General features: G+C 46.1%; 1 protein-coding gene across 2 annotated transcripts in view; it reads left to right on the top strand.

The window, feature by feature from the left end:
• Positions 1-25,802, top strand: part of LOC147437497 (persulfide dioxygenase ETHE1 homolog, mitochondrial-like) — a 94,827-nt gene that overhangs the window by 26,950 nt on the left and 42,075 nt on the right. The window contains exons 2-3 of one of the 2 annotated variants that reach the window (XM_086487017.1): positions 18,566-18,694; positions 24,747-24,854. In XM_086487017.1, coding sequence (XP_086343143.1) covers positions 18,566-18,694; positions 24,747-24,854 — 237 coding nt within the window. The remainder of the gene's footprint in view (positions 1-18,565; positions 18,695-24,746; positions 24,855-25,802) is intronic. The other variant, XM_086487018.1, reaches the window with a different exon arrangement.

Genomic DNA, 25,802 nt, shown 5'->3' with positions numbered 1-25,802 from the left:
ACTCGGTAGGCTGGCATGAAGCGGGATCCCCGTTCTTAGGGTTTTAAGAGGTTAGAGTCTCGACTCGTCTGTAGTTTTGCTACTAAATATGTGTGTCAAGTCACTTTTAGTGAGTTTACATATTTATTAGCATTGGTCTTTCTAGTAGGTGACACGATTTTTGAAAAAACAAAAAGAAAGCGAGAAACTCATGAGATGCAAGGCGCAGATTGCTAGCAGGCAAGTGGTGACCTGAGACGAGGGAGTGAGGGCAATGCAATTGGGCACAGGCCATGAAAGTTATGGGGGGCAATAGCAGCGCGGATGAGGGTAAGGGCGATGGAGCCGCTAGTGCGAAACCTTTTTTTTTTTATACGGTTTAGTGTGTAGGTCACGACCACCTGGATGGTGGGTTGGCTAAGGGGATCCCCTCAGGGCGTTGGACTTCTACCTTGGCGGCGTTCGAATCTGCCACTACCGTTTTAGAGGGTAATTGTCTACAGCTCGAAGGTTGGGAGTAGGAGATGCGGAGGAATCTCTTGAATAAATGACTTAATAAAATAAAGGGAGAGCAAGTAGAGCGAGTAGTATGTTGTATTTGACCATTTAGCATACCACCCTTTTGTTCTAGCCGCTATCATGCCACATCCTCATGCCACTATTTTATATACGTTTTTTAAAATCACAATGATTATTCTTTACAACCTATTTCTTGAGATGTATGGCATGAGGTTTATGTATCATTGTGACTATTGTTTACAACCTACTTTTTGAGACATATGACATGAGGTTTATGTCATTGACTAGCCATTTGAGATGTATACTAGTATTTGTCACAACTTGGTGACGTGGCTGCCCACTACACACACAGACACACCCTCTGGCTAGAACCATAAATGCTGACGTGGCTGGCTGCCGGGAAGGAACTGACATGTGGCAGGCTGTAAGGATGCCCGGAAATCGTGGCAGGATTTACGGCAGCAGGAAAAGCAGGGAAATTGCGACAGCTTTTGCTTTTGTTTTGCTACGCAATTGGAGAGAGAGATAGAGAGCTCTTTTGTTTTGCTTTATTTCCGAGAGAGAGAGAGAGAGAGAGAGAGAGAGAGAGAGAGAGAGAGAGAGAGAGAGAGAGAGAGAGAGAGAGAGAGAGAGAGAGAGAGAGAGAGAGGGCTTTTGCTTTATTCTACAAGGTTTTTGATTTTCAGCTTTTGGGGCTCTGCTTTTGGCATCCCTTGTAAACTCTTAAAATTAGTAGTTGTGCTCTCACTTCTTAGAGCATCTGGATGCAGAGTCTGAGAGTGAGTCCCGGCTACTCGCTTGTACTTTGAGTTGCAGATTAATACAAAAAGAAATACCGAAAGGGGTGCCAGTCTTTAGGGCCAATATCTCTAGGCACGGAACTCCGCCGGGCCAGTGTGGAATCGATTGTGAACTTTGAACTGTTTTGAAGTATTTTATTGTGGTGTCGCGGTAGATTCTGGACTTGGAGTGTCCAGGTCTGTTATAGTGGTATCAGAGCACGACCGATTTCTCTTCTACGGAAAATCTGATCCTTTTTACGTGGCACTTATGGCTTCAGCACAGACTAGTCGACTTCTTCTGCATCTAGAGATGCGGAAAGAGATCACAACGAAGATTCACGCGAGGAGTATGGCCCGCCCTGGCCTATCTCAAGCGGAGCTCGAAGAGATGGAGCGTCGACGATTGATCGGCGATGCAACAAAGATGATGCTTAATTTGCGAAGGACCCAAAATTTGCAAAATATATGATTCTTTCGATGAGGTGCACACATAGTGGCGGCGGACCATAGAACCACCCCTCAAACCGGCTCTCAAGAAACCTCCTACTCCCAGGATGTACACAGAGCAAGAATTAGAAGAGGTGGTTGATGCACGAATTGCTCAGCTCTTTGACGCGCAAAACAAAATTAAAAAGCACGACAAAAAGCAGAAGAAAGGCCTGGACTTCCCGGGTTATTTGGGTTGTCAGCCTACTTTTGAATCGGCAAGAAAGAAAAAGAAGCGTGTTCGATTTGAAGGAGTACCCAGTTCTTCTTCTTCTTCTTCTGACAGTTCTTCTAGCTCATCTGACTCGAGCGAAGGAGACAGAAAAGACAAAAAGTGAAGCAAAAAGCAAAGCTTCGGAAAGGGCAAGAAAAAGGCAAAGAAGCCTAAATCTTGCCCCGTGGTTGACAGTTCTACAGAGGACTTGTCTTCAGATAGTTCGGACTCATAGAAGAATTATTTTTATAAAGCCAACCAGTATGACTTTCTGGAAGATAAAAGCAAGAAGTTTGAGAGTTTAAGGAAGGTAGACAGTCAATTAAATTTGACACATTTTCTGGTTATAGAGATGCTTCGAAGGCTTTGTCTTTTATACAACAGTTTGACGTAGCTTTCTCACGAGGGCGTTACTCAGAGCACTCTTAAGATTCGGAGGGCTGCCTCTTACTTTAAGGGGAATGCTCGAACTTGGTGGTCCACGCTTCTATTTAATGGCTGAAATTCAAAAGGCTTTTTATTTCTTCTTGGCTGACTTGAGAGTATGAACGCGACATATGAACTGCTTGGAATCATCTTTGGATGACCAAGAAGGATACAGTGGATGCTTATTGCGAGAGATTCTGGAGCTCTTTTCTACCCGCATCTTCATTTAGGAAGATCTCGTTCAAGGAAGAGATTGAGCGGTTTACTTTGGGTCTTCCTACAGAGATCCGAGATCACTGCTTGGAACAAAAGTCAGCTTCCATTCAGGAGTTGATGAGTCATGCGAAACCGGGTTTTGCCATTCACTCGGGTAGTTTGACCTACCCCACAAATGAAATCATGACGCAAAAGGTTGAACAGACTTCGACAAATGAAAGTAGAAAGAAGAAGAGCAATTCAGAAAAAAAAGAAAAGGATGCACGACCCAAACTCACTCCTCGAGAGAGAGCTCTCTACATCAAGGAGGGGAAGTTCCTTGGATGCGGGAAAACTGGGCATATCTCCACGAAGTGCCCTAAAAAGGCATAGAAAAAACAGAACGACAAGGACGATGAGAGGCCTGAGAGTTCGAGAGCAGCTGAGGAACGTGGAAGAAAAGGCAAGATGAAAACAGGATTGGTTCCAGATTGCGGGGGTACTAATCCCAGCACGATGGACGAGAGTACAGAACTTTGCCGAGCTTGGGGCAAAGTGAAAGACCAAGAAGCCTTGATCTTCTTTGATGGAGGAGCCAAGGCCAACTTCATTTCACCGGAATTGGCGGCGCGGCTCGAGATCACTCCCTATCGGATGGGACCACTAGCAGAGGCAATTCTAGCGGCACCCGGCAGGGACGTAGCCATTACACCTATCATTGGCAAACTTCGGTTGCATTGTCAAGGGTATTTGGGACATGAAGACTTTTACATAATGCCTTTGGAAGGTTGTGATGTTCTCTTGGTAATTTTCTGGTACCACAAGAACAACGCCGTGGTCGACTATCGGGCGAGGAAAGCGACTTTGACCAGAGAGAAGGGCAGAACCATTGTACTCGATGTAAAACTTAAGGGCGAGTCTGTCCCTATTGTATCGGCTTCGGCCATTTCCAAATTAATGAAATCCAGTCTGTTTGTTTACTTGATCTTTTTGAAAGAGTTGAGTGGTAAAGATAGGACAAATATGTCTGAACTTGATAAACAACGCCAAGATTTTCTCCACGCTCATGCCGATTGCTTCTCAGAGGGCCAGCCAGGCGAGTTAGCGCTTGTCCTGAAGATCATACCATTGATATGATACCTGGAAGCATACCACCGAACCGGCCACCTTACCGTGTGAGTCGAGCCTAGAATGAAGAGATTATGAACCAAGTGAAAGACCTCTTGGAAAAGGGTCTTGTCCAGCCTAGTACTTCACCGTACTACTCTCTAATGTTGTTGGTTTTGAAGAAAGACGGATCTTGGAGAATGTGCATCGATTATAGAGCTCTCAACAAAATCACCATTAAGAACAGATTTTCGATTCCTAGAATCGATGATATACTTGACCGACCCTTGTGCTTTAGCAGGATCGACTTGAAAAGTGAATATCATCAGATTTGAATTGCGCCGGGAGACATCTACAAGACAACCTTTCGGACGACTTTTGGGTCATTTTGAGTTTTTGGTGATGCCTTTTGGCCTAAACAAGTCTCCTGAGACATTTAACCGGATGATGGACAAGATTTTTCGAGAGTATAGACTATTTGTTGGCACTTTCTTTGACGATATCATTGTTTTCTCCAAGGATGAGGCAGAACATAGAGAACATCTGCTTTATGTTTCTCAGGCATTACGAGATCACAAGTTAGTGATTAATGCGAAGAAAAGTGATTTTTTCCTACCAAAGATACACTTTTTGGGACACATTGTGTCAACAGCAGGAGTGCAGATGGATCTGGCCAAGATAGAGACTATCCGTGATTGGCCCGATTTGAAGAATGTCCATGAAGTTAGAAGCTTCTTGGGATTGTGTTCGTACTACATGCGGCAGAGGTGACTGCCTTTCAGACACTGAAAGAGAAAGTGACTATGGGACCGGTTTTGACTTTGCCGGACTTGCAGAAGTCATTTGAAGTATATTATGATGCTTGTTGTCGTATTCTCGGTGCGGTCTTAATGCAAGAAAGCCATGTCATTGCTTACAAGAGCCGATTGTTCTCAATGATGAGCGCGCGGCGGTGTGTGCAAGTGATAGAGCACGCGAAGATGTGCAGGCCTTGAGGCTTGAAGTGGAGGCACTGTGCTGCAGAAGGGAAGCGCTAGCAGAACGAAGAGGGAGAGAGAGAGGGCTCACGTTTTTGGGGAAAACTCAATAAGTGAGTTTTGGGTTTTCCCACTTTTATTATAAGTGACCTTTAAAAAATGTGTCCAGGTAATAGAACCTGGACAAAGTATAAAAATGTACAAAAAGGGGTTATTTAGGCCTTTAACCCAACAACCTCCCACTTAAAGGCATAAATGACGCCTTTAAGTTAACCAACTCCCACCAGCTGTATGCAATGCTCATGTTGAGCCTTAGCAAGACTCTTGGTGAGAACATCTGCATGGTTATACTGTGTATGAATCTTAGTCAAGCTGACTAGACCATCCTCCAATACCTGTCGTATGAAGTGGTACCGCATATCTATGTGTTTGGTACGCGCATGAAACATGGCATTTTTGGCTAAATAGATAACACTCTGGCTATCACAACCCAACACGGGTGTATGAGCAGGCATGCCAAGTTCTTTTGCAAGTCTGCCCAACCAAATGGCCTCTTTTGAAGCCTCTGTGGCTGAAATATATTCAGCCTCAATAGTACTCAATGCCACAATTTTCTGTAACCTAGAACACCAAGAGACTGCACCACCAACAATGGCAAATACATATCCACTGGTAGATTTCCTGGTATCCATGTCACCTACCATGTCTGCATCACAATATCCCTGCAACTTTAAGTCACTTTTGCCATAATAGATACACTGAAGGGCAAAAGTGTCACCTTGAGAGTGACATAGCCACAAGTGAAGAAAAACTAAACATTGGCTTTAGAAGCACCAAAAGAACAAACTGAAATGGAAACACAAGCGACCAAGAAGCATGGTAAAAGTGCAACAGAAGCTTCTGAAAAGGCTCCTAAGAAACAAAAACTGACAAAAGAATTCTAGGATCTGCTTAGTGCCAAAACCAAGAAGACACAGGAACTCGAGGGGGAAGAAGTCCAAAGTAACTACTGCACGGATTGCAAGGATGTCTGCATTGTGGTACTACCAGGTACTACCTCGGAGATCACTATGGATTTGTAGAAGAGTCCAAACCAGATAATTGAAGAACCAGAAACATCTGAGCAGACCACCACTGGTACAAGACAAGCCACAACAATTGCCACAACGATAGTTCATAGGACCGATTACAGGTCCATCAAAAGAATCGACTAATGGGTGATCTGATTATTGACACTTCCAAACGAATGGTGGTGCCAAATCCCACAGACAACTCTGTATGGTCTACAAAGCTCCACAAAGTGTCATGCTAGTAGTCAACGTACGACTGACAATCCCTGCTGCAAATGCTCCCACTGTAGCTGCTAGATCGGACCTCGACACTAACAAGTCAAACCTAAGATGCCCGAACACTGACAAAATTTGTGCAAACCTGGTTGTACTCACCTCCCCTACGCTATCTGCAATCAATGCATCATCAAAACTTTCCATCACATATGGATGTGTCAACACCGACACTTGGATAGCTACATTCCTCTCACCCATAGGCGGAACTGTGCGTCTTGGTACCAACTAATCAGCCTCTAACATGAGCATATCAAAAAACTCCATGTCTATCATCTTTGTCTATGTCTCTAAGGAGCAAAATTTCTCTACCTCTGCCTGATAAACTCTAACAACACCTACTATGTCTCACTAGAGCACTACCGCTCTACCTTTGTCTCTACAGAGTCTACTGGCACGTCTTGTACAGCTAAATGCTCTGTCTCATGAGCATGGTGGAGATCACTTGTGAAGGAGACACATCTCGTCTCTCGCTCAAAGCATGCCAGCAACAAGATCGAGACTATGTTGTCTCGAACCTCAGACACATGCATAGGATATACCAAGCCGTTGCGGGCTCCTATGGAAATCACTAATGAACCGCAATGCATCTGGAAAGACTTCTGTCTAAGCAGTGTTTGACAACCAAAATCTGCTAATTGTCTCACTGAGATCAAACTCTATCTCAGTTAAGGAATGTAGCACACATGTCATGTATGATGCACCACTGGGCAATGACAAACAAACGTCTCATGCACCCTCTATGCCAAACGCTGAACCATCAGCCAAGTGCAAAATCTACAAGCACAGTCGAACCATCTGCAAACTCTGCAAGCACACAATCTGGGACAAACTGCACAACAGAGCGTAAAGCGCATAATTGTATACGCAAGCAGAGGGCAAACTAGGTAAAAACGCATCCCACAAGAGAAACTACCTGTAAAAATCTGGAAAAAAAACCTGTGAAACATGTGACTGTCTATCTGTAGCCACCTATCTGTAGCCACACAAGCATACGCAATACTCACTCATGTGAGAGTGGGTACAAGAACACTAAACATGTCGAAGCTGGCAAAACCTATGAAAGTGGAAGTTGCGCTCGACCACTAAACCATCAGAGAACAAACTGCGGATACGCATAAACCATGGCGAGAATCTGAGAAAAACCGGACGAAAGTTTTCCTGAAAACTGAGTAAAAACTCAAAAAATCTCACCAAATCGCACGAAAAAAAAAAAGACACTTAGTGTCTCAATAAACAGATCTACAAATGGTCTACATGCAATGCCAAAAGCCTGGCAAACTGGCTCACTCCTGATCAAGTGGCTCTATGGATGTGTACTTGTTCAAATTTGTTGCAAACCTCTAAACCTACTACCTACGAGCTACACCTAGCTCAAGCTGTATCCACAAAGTGCATACATAGAATGAATTTGCACAAAACTGTGCTAAGAAGCTCTCTGGAATGCCCCATACAGTCGTACATGAGCACTACATGTGCCACATAATGCTGCAATGGAAGAACTGTGCAACCTATGAGCAAAACCATTGGGAAACTGGCACACACTACCTCATTGGTTGGTAAACTCATTGATCGAAAACACCTACCAAAAGACCTACCAAGAGTTGATCGCACTCAAGGGAAAACCTACTCTAGAATGGGCCGTCGAAGTCGTAGGTGTCAGTGTGTTCCGTCGAAGCCAAAAATTGGAGAATCGTCGAGGCAAAAACGTCGTGGAGAGTACGTCGGAGCCCTGCCGCTTCGGATGTGGGCTAGAGGAAGGGTGATGCCGCTCTCGCTCGTCAGTCTCCTGCAATGTCAAGGTCAAGATGTCAGGGTGCCGAGGATATGCATCGAAGCTCCAGAATGAGCGTGGGAGGGACGTCAATGGCGAGGCTATTCCGGAGGAGAGCCCTGTCACTCTCACAATGTCAAAGTCGAGGAAAATGCTTGATGTCGTCTTCCGTCACTGGACAGAAGCACTCGTCGATGTCAGGAAGAACGTCGAAGATGAGAAATGAATCGTGCGGGAGAAGCTCTCTCAATCAAAATGTCGTAGTCCCAGCCGAAGGGAAATTGTCAAAGTCGAGGTCGTCGAAGCCCTACTCTTTCTCTCTCTCTCTCTCTCTCTCTCTCTCTCACACACACACACACACACTCGCTCACTCTCTCTCCATGTTCTATCACTCACTCACTCACTCTCTATCTCCCCTTTTGGGGGTGTGTGTGTGTGTGGCTCTGCACAACCAAGAAAATATTCGATGCTTGACTTGTTACTTGGTGAGCCAAATAGCCTTTTTCACTTTCTGGATCGTAGAGTGAGCCACTTGGCTCAAGCTCAACCATCCAATAATTGAAATCTGGGTCGTTGTCTCAAAGAGGGCAAAATTAGCGTGCAGCGCCATGAAAAGCTTTTTTTTTTTTTTAAGGTCTCAACAAGTTCGGTTTTCTGCAGAGATGAGCGGCAGCCGAGGGGGTGGGCAGAGCACGGATGGCTTAGGGACGGCACAAGGGCACGGGCGTTTGGCGAGAGTACCCAAGGCGTCGATGATGGTGCTGTTGGCGGGTCCACAACAGTGAATGTCTACAGTGGTACTGCACAACGACAAGCAAACAATGCAAGGCGATAGTTGGACGTGGCGGTCGACGATTGCAGTACTAAGCAGTGGTGAAGCGGGTTACTGGCGGTGTTGGTAGGTTGCTACCGTTCTCGCTTGCATCTAATCAACTGCGTTTTCCCCTTTTGTTGACTTCATACAACATCGATCAGCACTACGTCCACTACAGTTTGCAGCTTTAGCAGGTGATGATACCCGCCGAAATCGGCATCATGAGCACAGGCACGACAGTGAGCAACCATGTTGCTTGGCAGAGATCAAAGAGAAAGAGATTAATGCGAGGTGTCTCACAGTGGAAAACAAGCAAGCAAGAGGGCGATAGACAGCCTGAATGAGAGTGTGTGCGCGTGAAAATGGGCTCGAAAAGTGGGGATGAGAGCTCAGAACGCCATAACTTTCTTCCTCGTTGATAATTACTTGGTGAACCTAATATCCCTTTTTATTGGTTATTTGAGCAAAAATCGGCCAGGTATAACCAAAGAAAAAAAGCAACGAGCGGAGGGATAAATAAGAGAATAAAGATGCACCACAGAGAGTAATTAGTGGGTCTGGGGGATGATTGTAGTGCTCAGAAGTCATTGGTAGACGGCGACCAGTTGACGAGCAGTCAAGGATCAAGCATGAAGCGAGTCGAGAGGAGGACAAGAAGGGGAGCGAGTTGCTGAGGAGGCCTCTTAAAAGGAGGAAGGCTGAGAGGACTCCCTCTTGTTCTGTTCCTGCTCTGCTAGCTCTAGGGGTGGTCCTGAGTCTCATGATTGTCCTTTCTTGAAGTTCGACTCTTTCCCTTAGCTCAATGAGCTCATCCTTGGCTGCCTCCAGCTCATCTTCTATTCGCTCCTTTGCTTCTTGTGAGCTTGTTACCTCTCTTGAAGCTTCGGCTAGTTGGAGTATCAAGCCGTCTCTCTCGTTTTCTGCGTCGTAGAGTGATGCTTTATGACTTTCAGATTCAGTCATAGCATTCTCTAACTTCTTCTGCAACTCTGCTTCCTTTTGTTTTGCTGTCTCAAGTGCTACTTCCTTTGCTCTGGATCTTTCTTTAATCTTGCTGAGCAGTTCATGCACCATGTGCATGTCTTTTTCATCTTCATCTGTCAACTTGACAGCTCTTTCTGCCACCACCTCCATTGGCTTCGGCTCAACCATTTTTTCTTCACTCTCCATTGTACCCTTTGTCTTTTCTTTTGTCATTTAAGGGAACCTTATGGGTTGATGTGGATGCTTCATGTGCATGGGTGTAATTGCTTCCCACCTTTCTAGGTCAAAACTAGCTCTATGTGCTAGAGAGGTGAAGTGCAAATATGATGCATCAACTTTGAATGATTGGATGTTGTCAAAATTGGATTTTTATATCATGTTTAGTTGCTGGTCATACTTATTTTATGAATGAAAATCTCTTGCTTAATGAACTCAATCAACAGACGAACATGCCGTGCATGCCATAAGTTGCCTATAATCCTCATAGGAATGGACTTCTTCATTATAGGCGGGTTGCCATAGAAAAAATGGTAGGTACACATGTACACCAAGGCGTGTCGTACATGGTGTCTAGACATATCTTACATGCCTGACACACGGAGTCCTACTGTAAGGTATGCATAATAGAACTCGTAAAGAAAACGATTCCTGCATGAAGTTAAGAGCATACCAAGATAGATAACTTGGTGGAGATGTTGGTGTCACATGCCAAGAACCCCAAAACCCAGGTCGAGTTTGCATGTCGACCAGTGTGTATTGTCTTGCCGATGGCACAGAGGAAGCGTAGGCGGTGCATGCATGTCCTTACATGCCCATGGCGGTCAACCCGGCCCACTTACTTGAGGCGGCCCCCATGGGTGAGACAGCCCCCTTGTTGGAAGAAAACTCACACCGAAGCTCGTAGGAACTTACCACACGTAGAAGCCGATAGCGCGCACTCTTGGTATCTGTGCGTAGCTCTCACCGTTGCTAACGCAATGGTGGTGTCGCTTCTCCAATGGCGGTCCCGTAGCTCGCGTAGCAAGGAGATAAGACTCTCTCTCTCTCTCTCTCTCTCTCAGACACAGTCACGACGCTCAAAAACTCCCTTTGATTAATAATTGAATCTTCCTTTAGGTTACAAAACTTTGGCTTATATACCTCAGCCTTGGAGGTGAAAACATCTCTAATTATTTACATCAGCAGGTGAAATTACGTCGGGATTACAAGCTGGAAACTCAATTGAGTCCCGTTACTTAATGAATGGCTCAAATCAAAATTAATGTCGGAAAGACATTTATTACAATCAATGGTTACAAAATGATGGGTGTGAACAAAAATGCGGGTGTGATCCTCTGCTGGCTCAACACTCCCCCCCTCCGCGTTCATGTCGTCCCTGACATGACTTTTAGGCTTGATCAATAGAGTCCTGTCGTCTTGAGCATCTGCAAATGTGATTCGTAGCGTAGGTTGCCGATGGTCAAGGTTGGGCCAAATATTTTGCTTTCGTGAGTGAAAAAACCGGTGTAGAAAGCTTCTTCGAATGTTTGCATGTGGAAGCTAGGCAAAAACATAATTCTTTGGTATAAGAGATGTAACACCTTTGGTGATGGCTGCAAAGAAAGATCATACATCATATCTGTCAATGTGTCGGCCGTCGATAGTAGACTCGAGGTCGTGGCTTTATCTGGCGCGAACACTTCAATGCATGCGATAGGTCTCTTCATCCAATCCCACCGCTTTGTGATTAGGAGGAGAATGTCGTCTCTCTTGGGAGAGTCCTCGATGTAATCACTACAAGAAGAGAGAGGAAATGTACTAAGTAGAGAAACAAGCATGTAGAATTTAGATATATAGAGAATGTATTATGTAATAATAAATATGTAGTTATACCGTGTTCCATCAGGAGCCCCATCTAGGATTGTAGACTTCTCAATCTCCTTGTAAGCTTCCTCCATGAAGTGCCATAGAAGCCCAATAGTTGTCCCTTCCATGTCGGTCACGCGGAGAGCCTTGTACAAGGGCAAGATCGCAACGACAAGACCCTTAATTTCTTGCCAAGACTCCTCCCGCAAGCAAAGCCGTTGGATGGCTTTTGCATCTTGTTGTGAGGCGGCGGTCTCTCCATTCATCCACTCCTTAAACTCATCGGAGACCATGGTCTTTTGTATTTTGTTTTGCACATCATAGAGCCGCTCTAGAAGTAGCCACATGGCGGCAAAGCGAGTGGCCGATGGCTTCTTCAACTCAAGGTCGGAGTAGGTGCGGTAAATGGCAAGCACCCTCACTTTGCCATTGATGAAATTGATGATGGAGAGTGCTTGGTTGAGGATATCTTTCACCCAACCTAGCTCCCCTATGTCTTCAAAGAGAAGGTCAAGGCAATGAGAGGCACATGGAGTCCATACTGTTGATGGAAATTCCTTCTCTAGCCTCTTACTCATTGCCTTGCAATTTGAAGCATTGTCGGTAATCACTTGCACGACATGCTCCGCACCAACCTACACAAGAGGCATTTGTGACAAGAAGAGTTAAAACTTAAAAATTAAAACATAGGACTCATTGGCAATTGCTCAAGACATAAAGGCTCGATTTACGGTTTTACCTCAAGAATGGCTTGGCGGATGTGCTTCCAAATGAATGCCCCGATCACTTTCTTCCCTCTCGAACCCGCATCCACCGCCCGCAAGAAGTACGTGCCAAGAGGACAAGAAACAAGAATGTTGATGATGCCCCTCTTCTTGTGGTCGCTCCATCCGTCGGAGAGGATAGAGCATCCATACTTTGCCCAACCCGCATGTACGGGCTCAAGTGACTTGTCAATCCTTGCCCTCTCTTCATCAAGCTTCTTTGTTCTCATGTCGTGGTATGACACACCCGTCCACCCTTCGCATGGACCAACCGCCGCAATTGCTATGATCATCCTCTTCCATCGCTCCAACCGAAGAATGTTGAAGGAGAGATTGCATTCAATCACCGTGCGGGCAATCTCTATTTCCGTGATTCTTTGTCTCTCCTTGAGGAAAGACAAGGGGCCGGAGCATCCACCCACCGATTTCGCAAGAGAAGTTTGCTTTGCCATCTTCGGAGGCTGGCCACCATCACTTGAAGACCCCTTGGACTTCTTGGACTTCTTGGAGGAGGCACTACCATCACATGAGGCCGCGGTGGCACCGGTAGCCATGGACATAGTTGGAGAGGCCTCTTCCTCCGAATCGGAGCTATCAACATCCGGAGACACGAACTCATCCGAGGTGACTCTACCCTTGCGTGTCTTCAATGGAAGATACTTTCTCTTGCATTCCGCAAGGATATCTTCGGGGATATTAGGACATGGCCCCGCTTGTCCTCCCATCTTTGTCAAGTGGATGATGAGACGGGTGAGCACGTCCTCTGCTGGCTCAACACTCCCCCCCTCGCGTTCATGTCGTCCCGGGACATGACTTTTAGGCTTGATCTCATAGAGTCCTGTCGTCTTGAGCATCTGCAAATGTGATTCGTAGCGTAGGTTGCCGATGGTCAAGGTTGGGCCAAATATTTTGCTTTCGTGAGTGAAAAAACCGGTGTAGAAAGCTTCTTCGAATGTTTGCATGTGGAAGCTAGGCAAAAACATAATTCTTTGGTATAAGAGATGTAACACCTTTGGTGATGGCTGCAAAGAAAGATCATACATCATATCTGTCAATGTGTCGGCCGTCGATAGTAGACTCGAGGTCGTGGCTTTATCTGGCGCGAACACTTCAATGCATGCGATAGGTCTCTTCATCCAATCCCACCGCTTTGTGATTAGGAGGAGAATGTCGTCTCTCTTGGGAGAGTCCTCGATGTAATCACTACAAGAAGAGAGAGGAAATGTACTAAGTAGAGAAACAAGCATGTAGAATTTAGATATATAGAGAATGTATTATGTAATAATAAATATGTAGTTATACCGTGTTCCATCAGGAGCCCCATCTAGGATTGTAGACTTCTCAATCTCCTTGTAAGCTTCCTCCATGAAGTGCCATAGAAGCCCAATAGTTGTCCCTTCCATGTCGGTCACGCGGAGAGCCTTGTACAAGGGCAAGATCGCAACGACAAGACCCTTAATTTCTTGCCAAGACTCCTCCCGCAAGCAAAGCCGTTGGATGGCTTTTGCATCTTGTTGTGAGGCGGCGGTCTCTCCATTCATCCACTCCTTAAACTCATCGGAGACCATGGTCTTTTGTATTTTGTTTTGCACATCATAGAGCCGCTCTAGAAGTAGCCACATGGCGGCAAAGCGAGTGGCCGATGGCTTCTTCAACTCAAGGTCGGAGTAGGTGCGGTAAATGGCAAGCACCCTCACTTTGCCATTGATGAAATTGATGATGGAGAGTGCTTGGTTGAGGATATCTTTCACCCAACCTAGCTCCCCTATGTCTTCAAAGAGAAGGTCAAGGCAATGAGAGGCACATGGAGTCCATACTGTTGATGGAAATTCCTTCTCTAGCCTCTTACTCATTGCCTTGCAATTTGAAGCATTGTCGGTAATCACTTGCACGACATGCTCCGCACCAACCTACACAAGAGGCATTTGTGACAAGAAGAGTTAAAACTTAAAAATTAAAACATAGGACTCATTGGCAATTGCTCAAGACATAAAGGCTCGATTTACGGTTTTACCTCAAGAATGGCTTGGCGGATGTGCTTCCAAATGAATGCCCCGATCACTTTCTTCCCTCTCGAACCCGCATCCACCGCCCGCAAGAAGTACGTGCCAAGAGGACAAGAAACAAGAATGTTGATGATGCCCCTCTTCTTGTGGTCGCTCCATCCGTCGGAGAGGATAGAGCATCCATACTTTGCCCAACCGCATGTACGGGCTCAAGTGACTTGTCAATCCTTGCCCTCTCTTCATCAAGCTTCTTTGTTCTCATGTCGTGGTATGACACACCCGTCCACCCTTCGCATGGACCAACCGCCGCAATTGCTATGATCATCCTCTTCCATCGCTCCAACCGAAGAATGTTGAAGGAGAGATTGCATTCAATTCACATCCGTGCGGGCAATCTATTTTCCGTGATTCTTTGTCTCTCCTTGAGGAAAGACAAGGGGCCGGAGCATCCACCCACCGATTTCGCAAGAGAAGTTTGCTTTGCCATCTTCGGAGGCTGGCCACCATCACTTGAAGACCCCTTGGACTTCTTGGACTTCTTGGAGGAGGCACTACCATCACATGAGGCCGCGGTGGCACCGGTAGCCATGGACATAGTTGGAGAGGCCTCTTCCTCCGAATCGGAGCTATCAACATCCGGAGACACGAACTCATCCGAGGTGACTCTACCCTTGCGTGTCTTCAATGGAAGATACTTTCTCTTGCATTCCGCAAGGATATCTTCGGGGATATTAGGACATGGCCCCGCTTGTCCTCCCATCTTTGTCAAGTGGATGATGAGACGGGTGACGGAAGAGGTCATACCTTTTGGGCAATATATGCACTACCACTTGCAAGAGTTTTGCTTGCCCCCCACCCGCTCAAAATATCGGCAATGCTTCTCAAAGGCTTCATAAAGAGGAGGCGGCATTATGTAGTTACTAGTATGTAGCTAGTAGCTACTAGTATGATGTATGATGTATCAATAGATTAGAGAGAGAGAGAGGGAGAGAGAGGGAGAGAGAGAGACCCAAGGAAGCTTGAAGGAGAGACCCGTCACCCAAGGGAGCTTGAAGGAGAGAGACGGTAGACCGAATGGAGACTCGAGAGCTTGAGCCCACTTGAGAGCTTCAATGGAAGCACATGGATGATGAGAGGCTAGAGCATTGAGAGGCTTAGGGCTAGAGCTTGTACAATGTAGCTTGTAGTTGTAGGTTGTGTTGGATAACAAAGGGGAAGGGTTGCTTAAATAGGAAGAGCCTAGAGGAAGAGCATGTGAGCAATGGGCATTGGGCAATAAGCATGGCAATGGCCCATGGGCCATGGGCATTGCAATTCGCTTCAAAACTGCCCGTAAACGGCTCCAAAAGCCTACAAAGTGGACGCTGCAAACGGTCAAAAATTTGCCAACGGTCATAAACTGCCGAAAAAAATGACCGGACGGAACGAACGGGACGGGATGGGTCCGGCCGGACGGAACGACAGGTTCCGTTCGATGTACGAAAACTACCCTGGTCCACACTCCATCAAGGCCTCCTTGAACTGTTGTGATTGTTGGTGAAGGGTTTGGCACCGCATGCTCCACCTCTAAACCTCATCCAAGGAAGTCAGATGATCAAACAATAAGTGGTTCTGGAGATAGAAGTATCCCTCTTTGTTGGTCAAAGCCAACTCCAACACATGCACTGGAACATGCACCTGAAGTGTTGCATACCGTATGAACAAGGGTTAACTGAATCTAGAACTGTAACTTCCATCCTTAGATGGACAATGGAAAATCAAAGAACATCCTCTGCGTCAAGAAGCGAAGAGGTCCCCCTCTGTCATCCACAATCCACAATCTGGTACAAAAGTGCAACCGAATCATCTACCTACTACCTATCGGATAGGTAGCTCCGTCGACAATTCCAAGGAGGACGTGCATTTGCAAAAGGTAGAACAAATCTGCCAATCCATCTCCTCGAAGAAAACACAGACATAAGAACTCCACGACTTGGTAAACATCCCAGAATGGGGAAAATAGAGGAAGTGGCTTATAGGGTCCTGGGAAAGTAGGAAAAAATGCCTAGGGGGTGCAGAAGGCTACATGGCCATGGAACCAAGCCAAGACGGAGCTAAACATGGCTAGACACAACCCGACATGAGAAACCTACCTCACAGTGGCGAGGCACGGCCACAAAACAGCCCTCACTCCCTAACACCTATCTCTGGGAGAAATTGGGACGGACTGGACGAATCCATAGAGATGCTTGAACTCTAACAAGAAGATATATCACATATGTACATTGATTTGTCAACTAGGCCTTTCAGAGACCAGCTCTCTCTCTCTCTCTCTCTCTCTCTCTCTCTCTCTCTCTCTCTCTCTCTCTCTCTCTCACAAAGGCCTAGTCATAAGTGGATTCTTGATTTTTTCTTCTTATCGATGCCCGAAGTGGAATGTAATGAAGTATCTTTGTCCCATAGGTCGAGTTTGGCCTCCCGTGGACGTTAATAGATCTCTCTCTCTCTCTCTCTCTCTCTCTCTCTCTCTCTTCGCAAGCATGGCGGCCTGGGGCCAAATAATCTCTCCCTCCTAATCTAACGTACACACACACACACCCCCACTTACGCACTTGCCCTACATAGCCTCTCACATACACACACTCTCTCTCTCTCTCTCTCTCTCTCTCTCTCTCTCTCTCTCTCTCTCTCTCTCTCTCTCTCTCTCTCTCTCTCGGATAATGTCTCCTTCTCTTGGTTCCCACTATCTCCGTCTCTCTGTCTACTAATAGACGTCAAAAGATCTTTCTCTCTCTCCCCCTTTCTTAGTGTCAGACATGCATATTGTTAGTCTACCACGCATAGGACGCCCTAGTGCATTTGGTGTTTTTTGGTCGGATTCTTGCATCCTAGCTGCAACAACTGAGCTAGGTGGCATCAACATGGAGGTGTCCACCCTACACCACGTGAGGCGGAGATGACAGGGTGAGTTGTCCAGAGGCTACATCCGGTGACGGTTTCAATTTCCGGCTCTCAATGGTCTAAGCATTACTTGATGATTTGTCTAGAAAACTTTCTTGATATGAAGTTTGATTCTTTCTCTAATTTTCAAGATTGGAGGGCCTTGTAAGAAATGGAATTTCTCTCTCAAGAAAACCACTTGAAAGGTGTAGCCTTGAAGGGATTTGGTAGAAAAGGACAAACCATCACTGTGAAAAGTGAACTTGACACTGCAGATGGTCTAAAAATATCAAAATTTAATGACGTCAGCAAGTGAGTATATGTGACTCCTTTACGTTATCATAAGATGGTGGCAACCTAGGTTGCATGGCATGGTTGTATGGCCAGATTAGCCTTGGCATTAAGAAATTTTTGAGCTCTTTTGGAGGGTCTTATAAGAAATGGAATTTCTCTCTATAGAAAACCACTCAAAAGGCGAAGCCTTAAAGGGATTAGGTTGAGAAGGACAAACCATCACTTTGAAAAGTGAACTTGACATGGCACATGGTGTAAAAAGGTTAAAATCTAATGATGTCAGCAAGTAAGAATGCGTGACTCTTTTACGTTAGAAACTTGTGTAACTGTACGTGTGGACACTAAACAATGCATAACCAAGCCCAGTGGGGGCAAAAAAAGACTCGAAAGCAAAGTGCTGATCAATGCGCAGAGGCCATTTCATTTCAAATGGAATGGCCAAATCGCTATGCTCGGCACTTCTGGCTTTTTGACCCTTTTTGGCCCATATCCTTCTCTCTCGATGTCCGAATGACGCAAGTATGTAGTTGTTTTTAAGGCTTTGGAGCATTCTGGATGCATTTTTAGGTCAAAATTGTCAAAATATACCCCCAGCAAAAGTTTTGTAACATGTTTTATCTTTAATGATGACGAAAGCTATATTAAATGAAGCCACTTCCACCCCGTGAAAAGGAGAAAGTGTTCGTCGTATGGGTAAGTGGCTAATATTCCTAAGAAATTATTAACCTATTTTCCAAAGTAATGTTGGCCCTTTCTTGATTGGACGAGTCCTTTTCCTCTCTCTACTAAAGGCCCTGCAAATGGGCTCAAAATTGCACTAATGCATGTGCACATGCATATTTTTCCTTTTGGTCCATTATTGTTGACCTAGACCTTTTATTAGTCAATTGACCCTTTTTGGTTCAGTTGCACCATTTAAGATGAGATGGCATATTGATTAGCTGGAAGCCCTCTCTAGCATTTGGGTGCACCTCTAGGTCAACCTATACTGGTATAGAGGTGAGCAAATACCATTTAACCCACGCACTCACCTCGAACACAGTTTTTTCCTTTAATTCTTCTTTTCTCATCTGCTGTGTATGTATGTGGTAAAGGAATGCTTCATCTCATGGTTAATAATTTAGATATGTTTTGCAGCTGGTTGACCCCGTGGACCAGACGGTTGATAGAGATTTGAATCTTGTAAAACAGCTTGGACTGAAGCTAATCTATGCCATGAACACCCATGTTCATGCTGATCATATCACGGGGACTGGTCTTATCAAGGTCTGAGGTTTTTTGAATCTACACAGCTAGGTGCTTAGTGCTTGTGAAAGGTTTGAGGTTTTTAATATTTACAGCATATTCATTGGTTTGAATTCCTTCGCATAGCTGGCAGGAAGTAATTCTGCCCTTTGAGGTTTGAGTTTTGTAATTGTCAATTACTATAAATGTATTAGTGTGTAGAGAAGACTAGTTTTGGCTTTAATTCTTTATCATCCCCAGTAGGAAGTAATTTTGACCTTTCTCTCTCTTTAAGTAGAGAAAAGTCAAAGATAACCTTCGATTTCTTCATGAGCTTTACACTCAGTGTATCTTCCATTTATTGAAGATCCCTGTCATTCAATCAAGTTGTGAAGCTGAACAAGTCACCTGTATGGGCAAGTTCAACATAGCATGAAAAGCACATGCACCTGTAGCCCCATGGGCAGTTTTTCTTAACAAATGGAAGCATCTTTTTTTGGAGAAAAGAAAATATCGTCCTGAACGCTGTCTTGTGCACATCCTTTGGCCTAATACGAATCTGATGGTAGCCACTCAGAGACGCGCTAGGGCAGACGCCTCCCAAAAAGTGAAGACGCACTAGGCTCCTTGACAAAACCTGTCTGGGTCCCATGTATAATGCTCTCTAGCAGTGGGTGGATCCTCAAGTTCAGAGCCTTTGCTAGAATTTTGTAGGATGAGTTGTGGATGGTAATGGGTCCCCGCTGTCGAATCTTATCCAAGGAGCCTCCCTCCTTAAGAATCAGGTAGATCAAGCCCTCACTCATGCTATCAGGCATCTTGCCATTGTGCAAAACGTACTGGAATGCGTTGCAAAGATCTGAACCAAGCAAGTCCCAGTACTCCAAGAAAAAGCTAGGAGTCAAACCATCCTTACGTGGACAAGTACCTCGGGGGAGTGCTCTGAGGGCCTCATGGAGCTCCTCTAGTTGGAGGGGAAGCTCAAGTCTCTTTCACATCTCCTTAGTAACAAGGCAAGGCATTTGTGCCCAAACCTGCTCTCTGCATGCATCTTGACGCTCTGACTGAGGCTCAGTTGACAGCAGATTGCGGTAGAAGTCAGTAGTAACTGCATGCATATCCTCAGGCTTTGAAGCAATTGATCTGTCAGGTCTCCTCACCTGATTAACACTCGTGTGCGAATGGCGTGGCCCCACTGTCTCAAAGAACTTCCTAGTAACTCTGCCACCCACCTGGGTCCACTAAGATGCCTGCCGATGGAAGGTAAACTCATGACGCCGCTCCTCAATGCTAGTCAACTCCTACCTAGCCTGCTGCTTCTGCTCCTCCAACCAAGGACTGTGTGGATGCTGCTCGTGCATCCTCTGCAAGGAAACAATGCCCCGTCAAAGACGCTTCTCCTCTTCTCGAGCTGCAGCCAAGCGAGTTGCAGACTCTTGAAGGAAGAAGCGACTAAGCTCTGTCAGTCCAGAGGCCACTCTACTACTACGGGTGTCTTGCTTGTCCAAGCTCTCTGTCTAGAGTGCCTCCACTCGCTCTCTAAGCTCTGGATCCAGCAAGATCCTCTTCGGAATGCGTAGCATCGCACCCCCCCCCTCCTCTGTCTGTCTGTCACAGTGAGAATCATTGGCGTGTGGCCGGAAAAAGTAGTCCCTACCAGGATGTACATAGATCCCCCCATGTCACAAATGTGGTCACTGGCGTAGAAGCGATCTATCTGAGATAGATGCACTGCTCCTACCTTGCGGTCAGAGCGAGAGAAAATCAAGCTGTCTGGGAGACTCACAAAGCCCGAGTGTTGCCAAACATCGAAAACCCTCATAGTCATCACAAAGCCTAAGTGCTCCAAAGCTGCCAACTCAGCCCCATGCACCGTAGCATGGCCACCTCCAATTCTGTCAGAGGGGTCCTCCAACATGTTGAAGTCCCTCGCAACACGCCACTGCTCTACATGCGGCAAAGACTCAACAACATGAGACCAAAACTCTACTCGTGCACTTGCCACATTGGGCGCGCATATATGTTGAGGAAACCCATGAGGCAACCGTGAACCTGCATAGTAATCTACTGAGCTCTACCTGGCACAATAATACCTCTGCCCACAATGGCCTGCTGCCAAGAATCTGCAATAGTCATACATACCCCTCCCTGGATACCTCCAGATCCAAATGCAGCTGACCAAAATGTCTCATAGCGACCACGCTAAATTTGACCACATCGTCTAATGCGGCTCTCATAAAGATGATGCTCCTGTAGCATAAGAATATCAATTTCACTGCGCACAAGGCATCGCTGAAGCTCCTTGAACCGACCACATTGAAACTTGGGCCCTCCTAATCCCTGCACTTTCCATGAGACGAACCTCCCCCACAACGTATCGCTGAGGCTTCTGACACAACCGACTCCTTTGGCGCTGAAATTGGGGCCCTCCTAATCCTTACACATTTCATGAGACGATCCTCATGGAGTCTGTGAGTATAGTCTCTGATGCTCTCCTCAGTGAAAACACTGGTCCACCGAAGACTACCCCAAGATAAGTATATGCATGTGTGTACTCCACAATCTCCTGGCCATACGTACATGTGGGTGTTGACCTCCTGACCCACTGTGGTGTGGTGTTGAACACCATAACCTTGGTTTTCCCCAAGTTGACAGACAATCCATTGTCATGAGCAAATGTATGCAAAGCATCCAAATGACGCTGCATCCTCTTTGGAGAGTTAGAAATCAACACAATACCATCAGCATATAGTAACAACGGAATCCATGTCCCTGCTAGCTGAGCCTCTCTGTCTCCCTGACGCTCTACATAGTCCGAAAACTCATCCACATACATCCCAAAAAGAGTCGGAGATAGGGGGCATCCCTGCTTTACTCCAATAGTGGAGTGGACCATGTCAGACATTCCCTCAGTAGTGCGTACCCACCTCATCACTGTCCTGTATAAAGCCAGAATACCCTAGATCAGCTCTGTAGGCACACCCATGTCCTGTAGTCTGCGTATAAGTCTGGCTCTCGGCACTGTGTCGAAAGCTTTTCGGAAATCCACAAAGCTACAATAGATCCTCTTGCCATGGTGTATACCCTTCTCAATGATAGCTATGAGTGTCAGAATTTGGTCAATAGTGGAGAAACCTCTTGTGAATCCTGCTTGCCCTGGTGCTCGTATGCCCTCCCGCTCTGCCCATCTACTCAGCTCCTACTCAAGAACGGATGCATACAGCCTAGCTAATGTGTGACCAACCATGATGGTGCGATAATTCCCGGGAATCATGGGATCTCCTGAATTGAAAATAGGCACAATTGTAGACATACTCCAAGTCTCAGGGAAGCCTTCATACATGGCACGATTAAACATCATAGCAAGGAGCTCTGCAAGCATATCTCTGGCATGGATGAAGTGCTCTGCTACCAGCCCATCATGATCATGTGCTCTCCTTGTCTTCATCTTGTCAACGGCTTTCTTTACCCTCTCGGCAGTAAAGAAAGAACATGTCTCCGGGCATGTCTCTGGTGGGTCCGGCAAGGTGGTTGCCCTAATGCTGTATAGAGTGCTTTCCTGTGCCGCCACGCGCTCATCGAGTGCGTTAATAGTACCTAGGAGATGGCGATTGATCTTGTTGATGGACTCGCTTATTTCTTCTTTGCATTTTTAAATTGCATCCTCCATAGGGTCATCCTTGCCATTTTGTTTCCTCATGATTGAAGGTCGCAAAAGGGCAGGGGGGAGGTAGAAGTTTTTTTTTTCCTCCCTCTCTCTCTACGCGGGCACAGACTCTCTCTCTCTCTCTCTCTCTCTCTCTCTCTCTCTCTCTCTCTCTCTCTCTCTCTCGCGTGCAATATTTTTTTTCCTCTCTTTCTCTCTCTACGCGGGCAGAGACTCTCTACGTGTTCTCTCTACGCTATTCATCTCTCTCTCTCTCCCTCTCTCTCTCTCTCTCTTCCCCCCCCCCCCCGTCCCTGCTCCCGCTTGCGCTACCCCCTTCCTGCTCCCGCGCCCCTGCCTAGCCCCCCGGTTCCCTGCTCCCGCACGTGCTACCCCCTCCCCCTGCTCTTGCTCCCGCTCGCTCTACGCCCTCCCCCTGCTCCTACTCCCGCTGCGCTACCCCCTCTGGAGTTTTTGACTCTCTCTCTCTCTCTCTCTCTCTCTCTCTCTCTCTCTCTCTCTCTCTCTGCTCCCTGTTCCCGCTCGCGCTACCCCCTCCTTGCTCTTTGCTCCAACCCCCTGCCTAGCCCCCCCCCCCCCCCCCCGCTCCCTGCTCCCGCACGCGCTACCCCCCCCCGTGCTGCTGCTCCCGCTGCCCTTGCCTAGCCTCTCTTCATCCCTCTCTCGCGCCCCTGCTCTCGCTGCTGCTGCTCCACACTGCTGCCCCTTCTACTCCCTCGCGCTCTCGCTGCAACCCCGGGACTCCAACCAAGCGTAGAGAGAGAAAGGGCACATGTGTAGAAAGAGAGGTGGGGAAAAAAAAATTGCTATGCAATCTCGTAGTGTCTCTACACAGCCACCTCTCATCTGCATATAGCTCACTTCTGCAGAGTACTTTCTCTTTTGGCTGTATTGATTCAATTTGTTTTGAGTACATTCAGCCCCTCTCGATACGCCTTACTGGGACGGTGAGTGGCTCAATGGTGGACAATCTGTAGCTAGCTACAGTGATATAGCCATGGTAGGGGTGACAAGTGGCGGTGGGTCACGACTGTAAAGGTTGGAGAGTGATTCTAGAGGCAAGGACTGAAAAGGTGCTCCAGCTAGAGGCCATTCAGCCATATGGCCCTTGTGACTAGGGTACCATGGTGTAGGTGTGTGAACCAGTGTATGAGAGTAGCCAGGTGGACCAGGGACCAAGCTGTAGCTGTGTAGACCAGTATACCAGTGGATAGACCAGAAGGGCACCCATACCTGTGGACTAACACCCATTCTTACCCTCATCCTGTGATAGCTAACGGTTGTAGCCAGACCACTTATTTAGATATTTTGAGCAGATATATCTTCGGTGGGATGTACCGTATGGATTATCATGAGTCATTGAGTTAGAAGTATCTTCATTGAGTCGGTTGTAACTCTCGCTACACTGTCGTACTAGTCCAAGTCTAGAGTTTGCACCTCTCCATTGCAACTTAAGCCCCTGCCCCCCATTGTCTTGATCTCGACTAGGGTGTGCTACTAGCCGGTTGTCACTCTCTGGTCATGGTCTTGTAGTAGTCTTGTGGCAATGCGTGAGTTGCTTCATTTTTCTGAGCATTGTTAGATGTTCTCCTAAGGTGTCTTGTGGTGTGCTGCGACTTTCTTACAGTGTCTACCGTGCTGTCTGAGTATTCAACTGTGGATGTGACTGAGACTTCGGCATACTGCACAGAGGCAACCCCTCTCATAGGGAGCACAGTACTTACTTTCTTGCTACAATGCCAGGGCCTTCCTAAAGATTTTCTATCTGATTTCTGGTCAATTTCTGGTCTGGTTTCCAAGCTTGCAGGATTACTGTTTTTCAGCTGCTGGTTGCAAACAGAGGGACACCAGTGGGAGTCTGGATGGCCTACAGTGGACACCCCTCAGTTTGCATTGGCTGTGGGCATCCTGAGGAGGTTTTTGGTAATAAAAAGTAAAAAAAGCACATGGTTAAGAGGCTGTGGCCAAGGAAATTCACTACTTGTACCGGTAAAGTTAATCAACTGGCTTGGGATGGTCAAGTACAGACCATGAAGGGGAAAATGACTAGTAGTGGAATGAATGATGCTCACAAACAGACCAATTATGATCATTTTCAGTTTTATGGTTTGAAATCAGAGCTTGACTAAGTGCTCATCAAAACTGTTCTGTTCCTAATAGAGAATTTTTGCAGTCACTAGTTTCTATGAAAAGATCTTCTGTTTTACTAGAGGTTGCTAAATTTTTCATCCACCATCTTTTCTATATTTATTGCTTCTTGTAGAGAGTTCATCTTGTATGAAACTTTAGGAGAATTTTATACTGTAAGTGCAAGCAGAATCCAGACACAGCTATACAGCCGTTGAAGAATTATTTTGAATATTGCTTTTGGTTGCAATAATAAAGATTGTGTTTTTGAGCTGTATGACTAAGCTCTGAATGTTACAGAAACAAATGCCAAACGTTCGTTCATTGATATCAAGAGCAAGTTGTGCGAAGGCAGACATTTTTGTGGACCCAGGGGAGAAGATTCATGTTGGGAATCTCCTTTTGGAGGTATGTGTGAGCATTATGCCTTTTTGCATGCACTTTACCTTGCAATATACTGATTATTACAATTAAAAAATATATTGAATAAACATGTAAATATCATCTGGAGTGTGCACAAAAGCCTCCTTTCGTGGACATCGTACAAGATACTGCTCAAGGCAGGCTAAAACCTGCTAGAACAGATGTTTGTGATGCATTTTGGGTGTGCATAGTATTTCTTCCTGAAATAAACAATGGAGGGTGAATAATGATCAATGAACGATTTGAAAATGCATGTGTAGAGGCCAAGTGAGAGTTTTTACGGTGCATGTGTGACTCATGAATTCCCCATACTAAGGTGATGGCATGTTGTGTTTTTGCAGTCTATTTAAGAAATGACTTCTCACAAGGCCAAAGTTTATTTTGAATGCCATATTCTACACACTACATGCTGGGTCATTCATAGGCATAGTTTACAGATCCTCTCTCTCTCTCTCTCTCTCTCTCTCTCTCTCTCTCTCTCTCTCTCGGGATAGTCTTCAATGGGCAAGTGTTTTCATTGAGGAGAGCAGCTGGGACTAGATTGACCAGAGCTTATGCTGCTCTAGGCAGATTAGAGAGGATGTGTTTGCAGGTTCAGTTCCAGGAACCATGAACAAAGTTATGGCTCTTGGATACGTTAGCGACATCAACTATGCTTTATGGAGTCCATATATGGGGACCTTCCGTGGACCACCACAATAGATCTGGTGGCACTGATAGGTGGAGATGTTGTCAAAGGTGGCAATGGAAGATGTAATGAAGACAAGAACAGGCTCATGATCCGGTGGACATCTCGACTTGATCTAGAACACCTACAATGCTACATACATGAACAAGGCTCCTGTGAAGAAGAGAGACCACTGAGGGAGAAATAGACAAGATGTGTGTGTGTGTGTGTGTGTGTGAGAGAGAGAGAGAGAGAGAGAGAGAGAG

Source organism: Adiantum capillus-veneris, chromosome 17 (genome assembly GCF_014529385.1).
Source record: "Adiantum capillus-veneris isolate H3 chromosome 17, ASM1452938v2, whole genome shotgun sequence".
Taxonomy (NCBI): domain Eukaryota; kingdom Viridiplantae; phylum Streptophyta; class Polypodiopsida; order Polypodiales; family Pteridaceae; genus Adiantum; species Adiantum capillus-veneris.
Note: the sequence above shows the minus strand (reverse complement) of the source record. Positions and strands in the feature narration are given on the sequence as shown.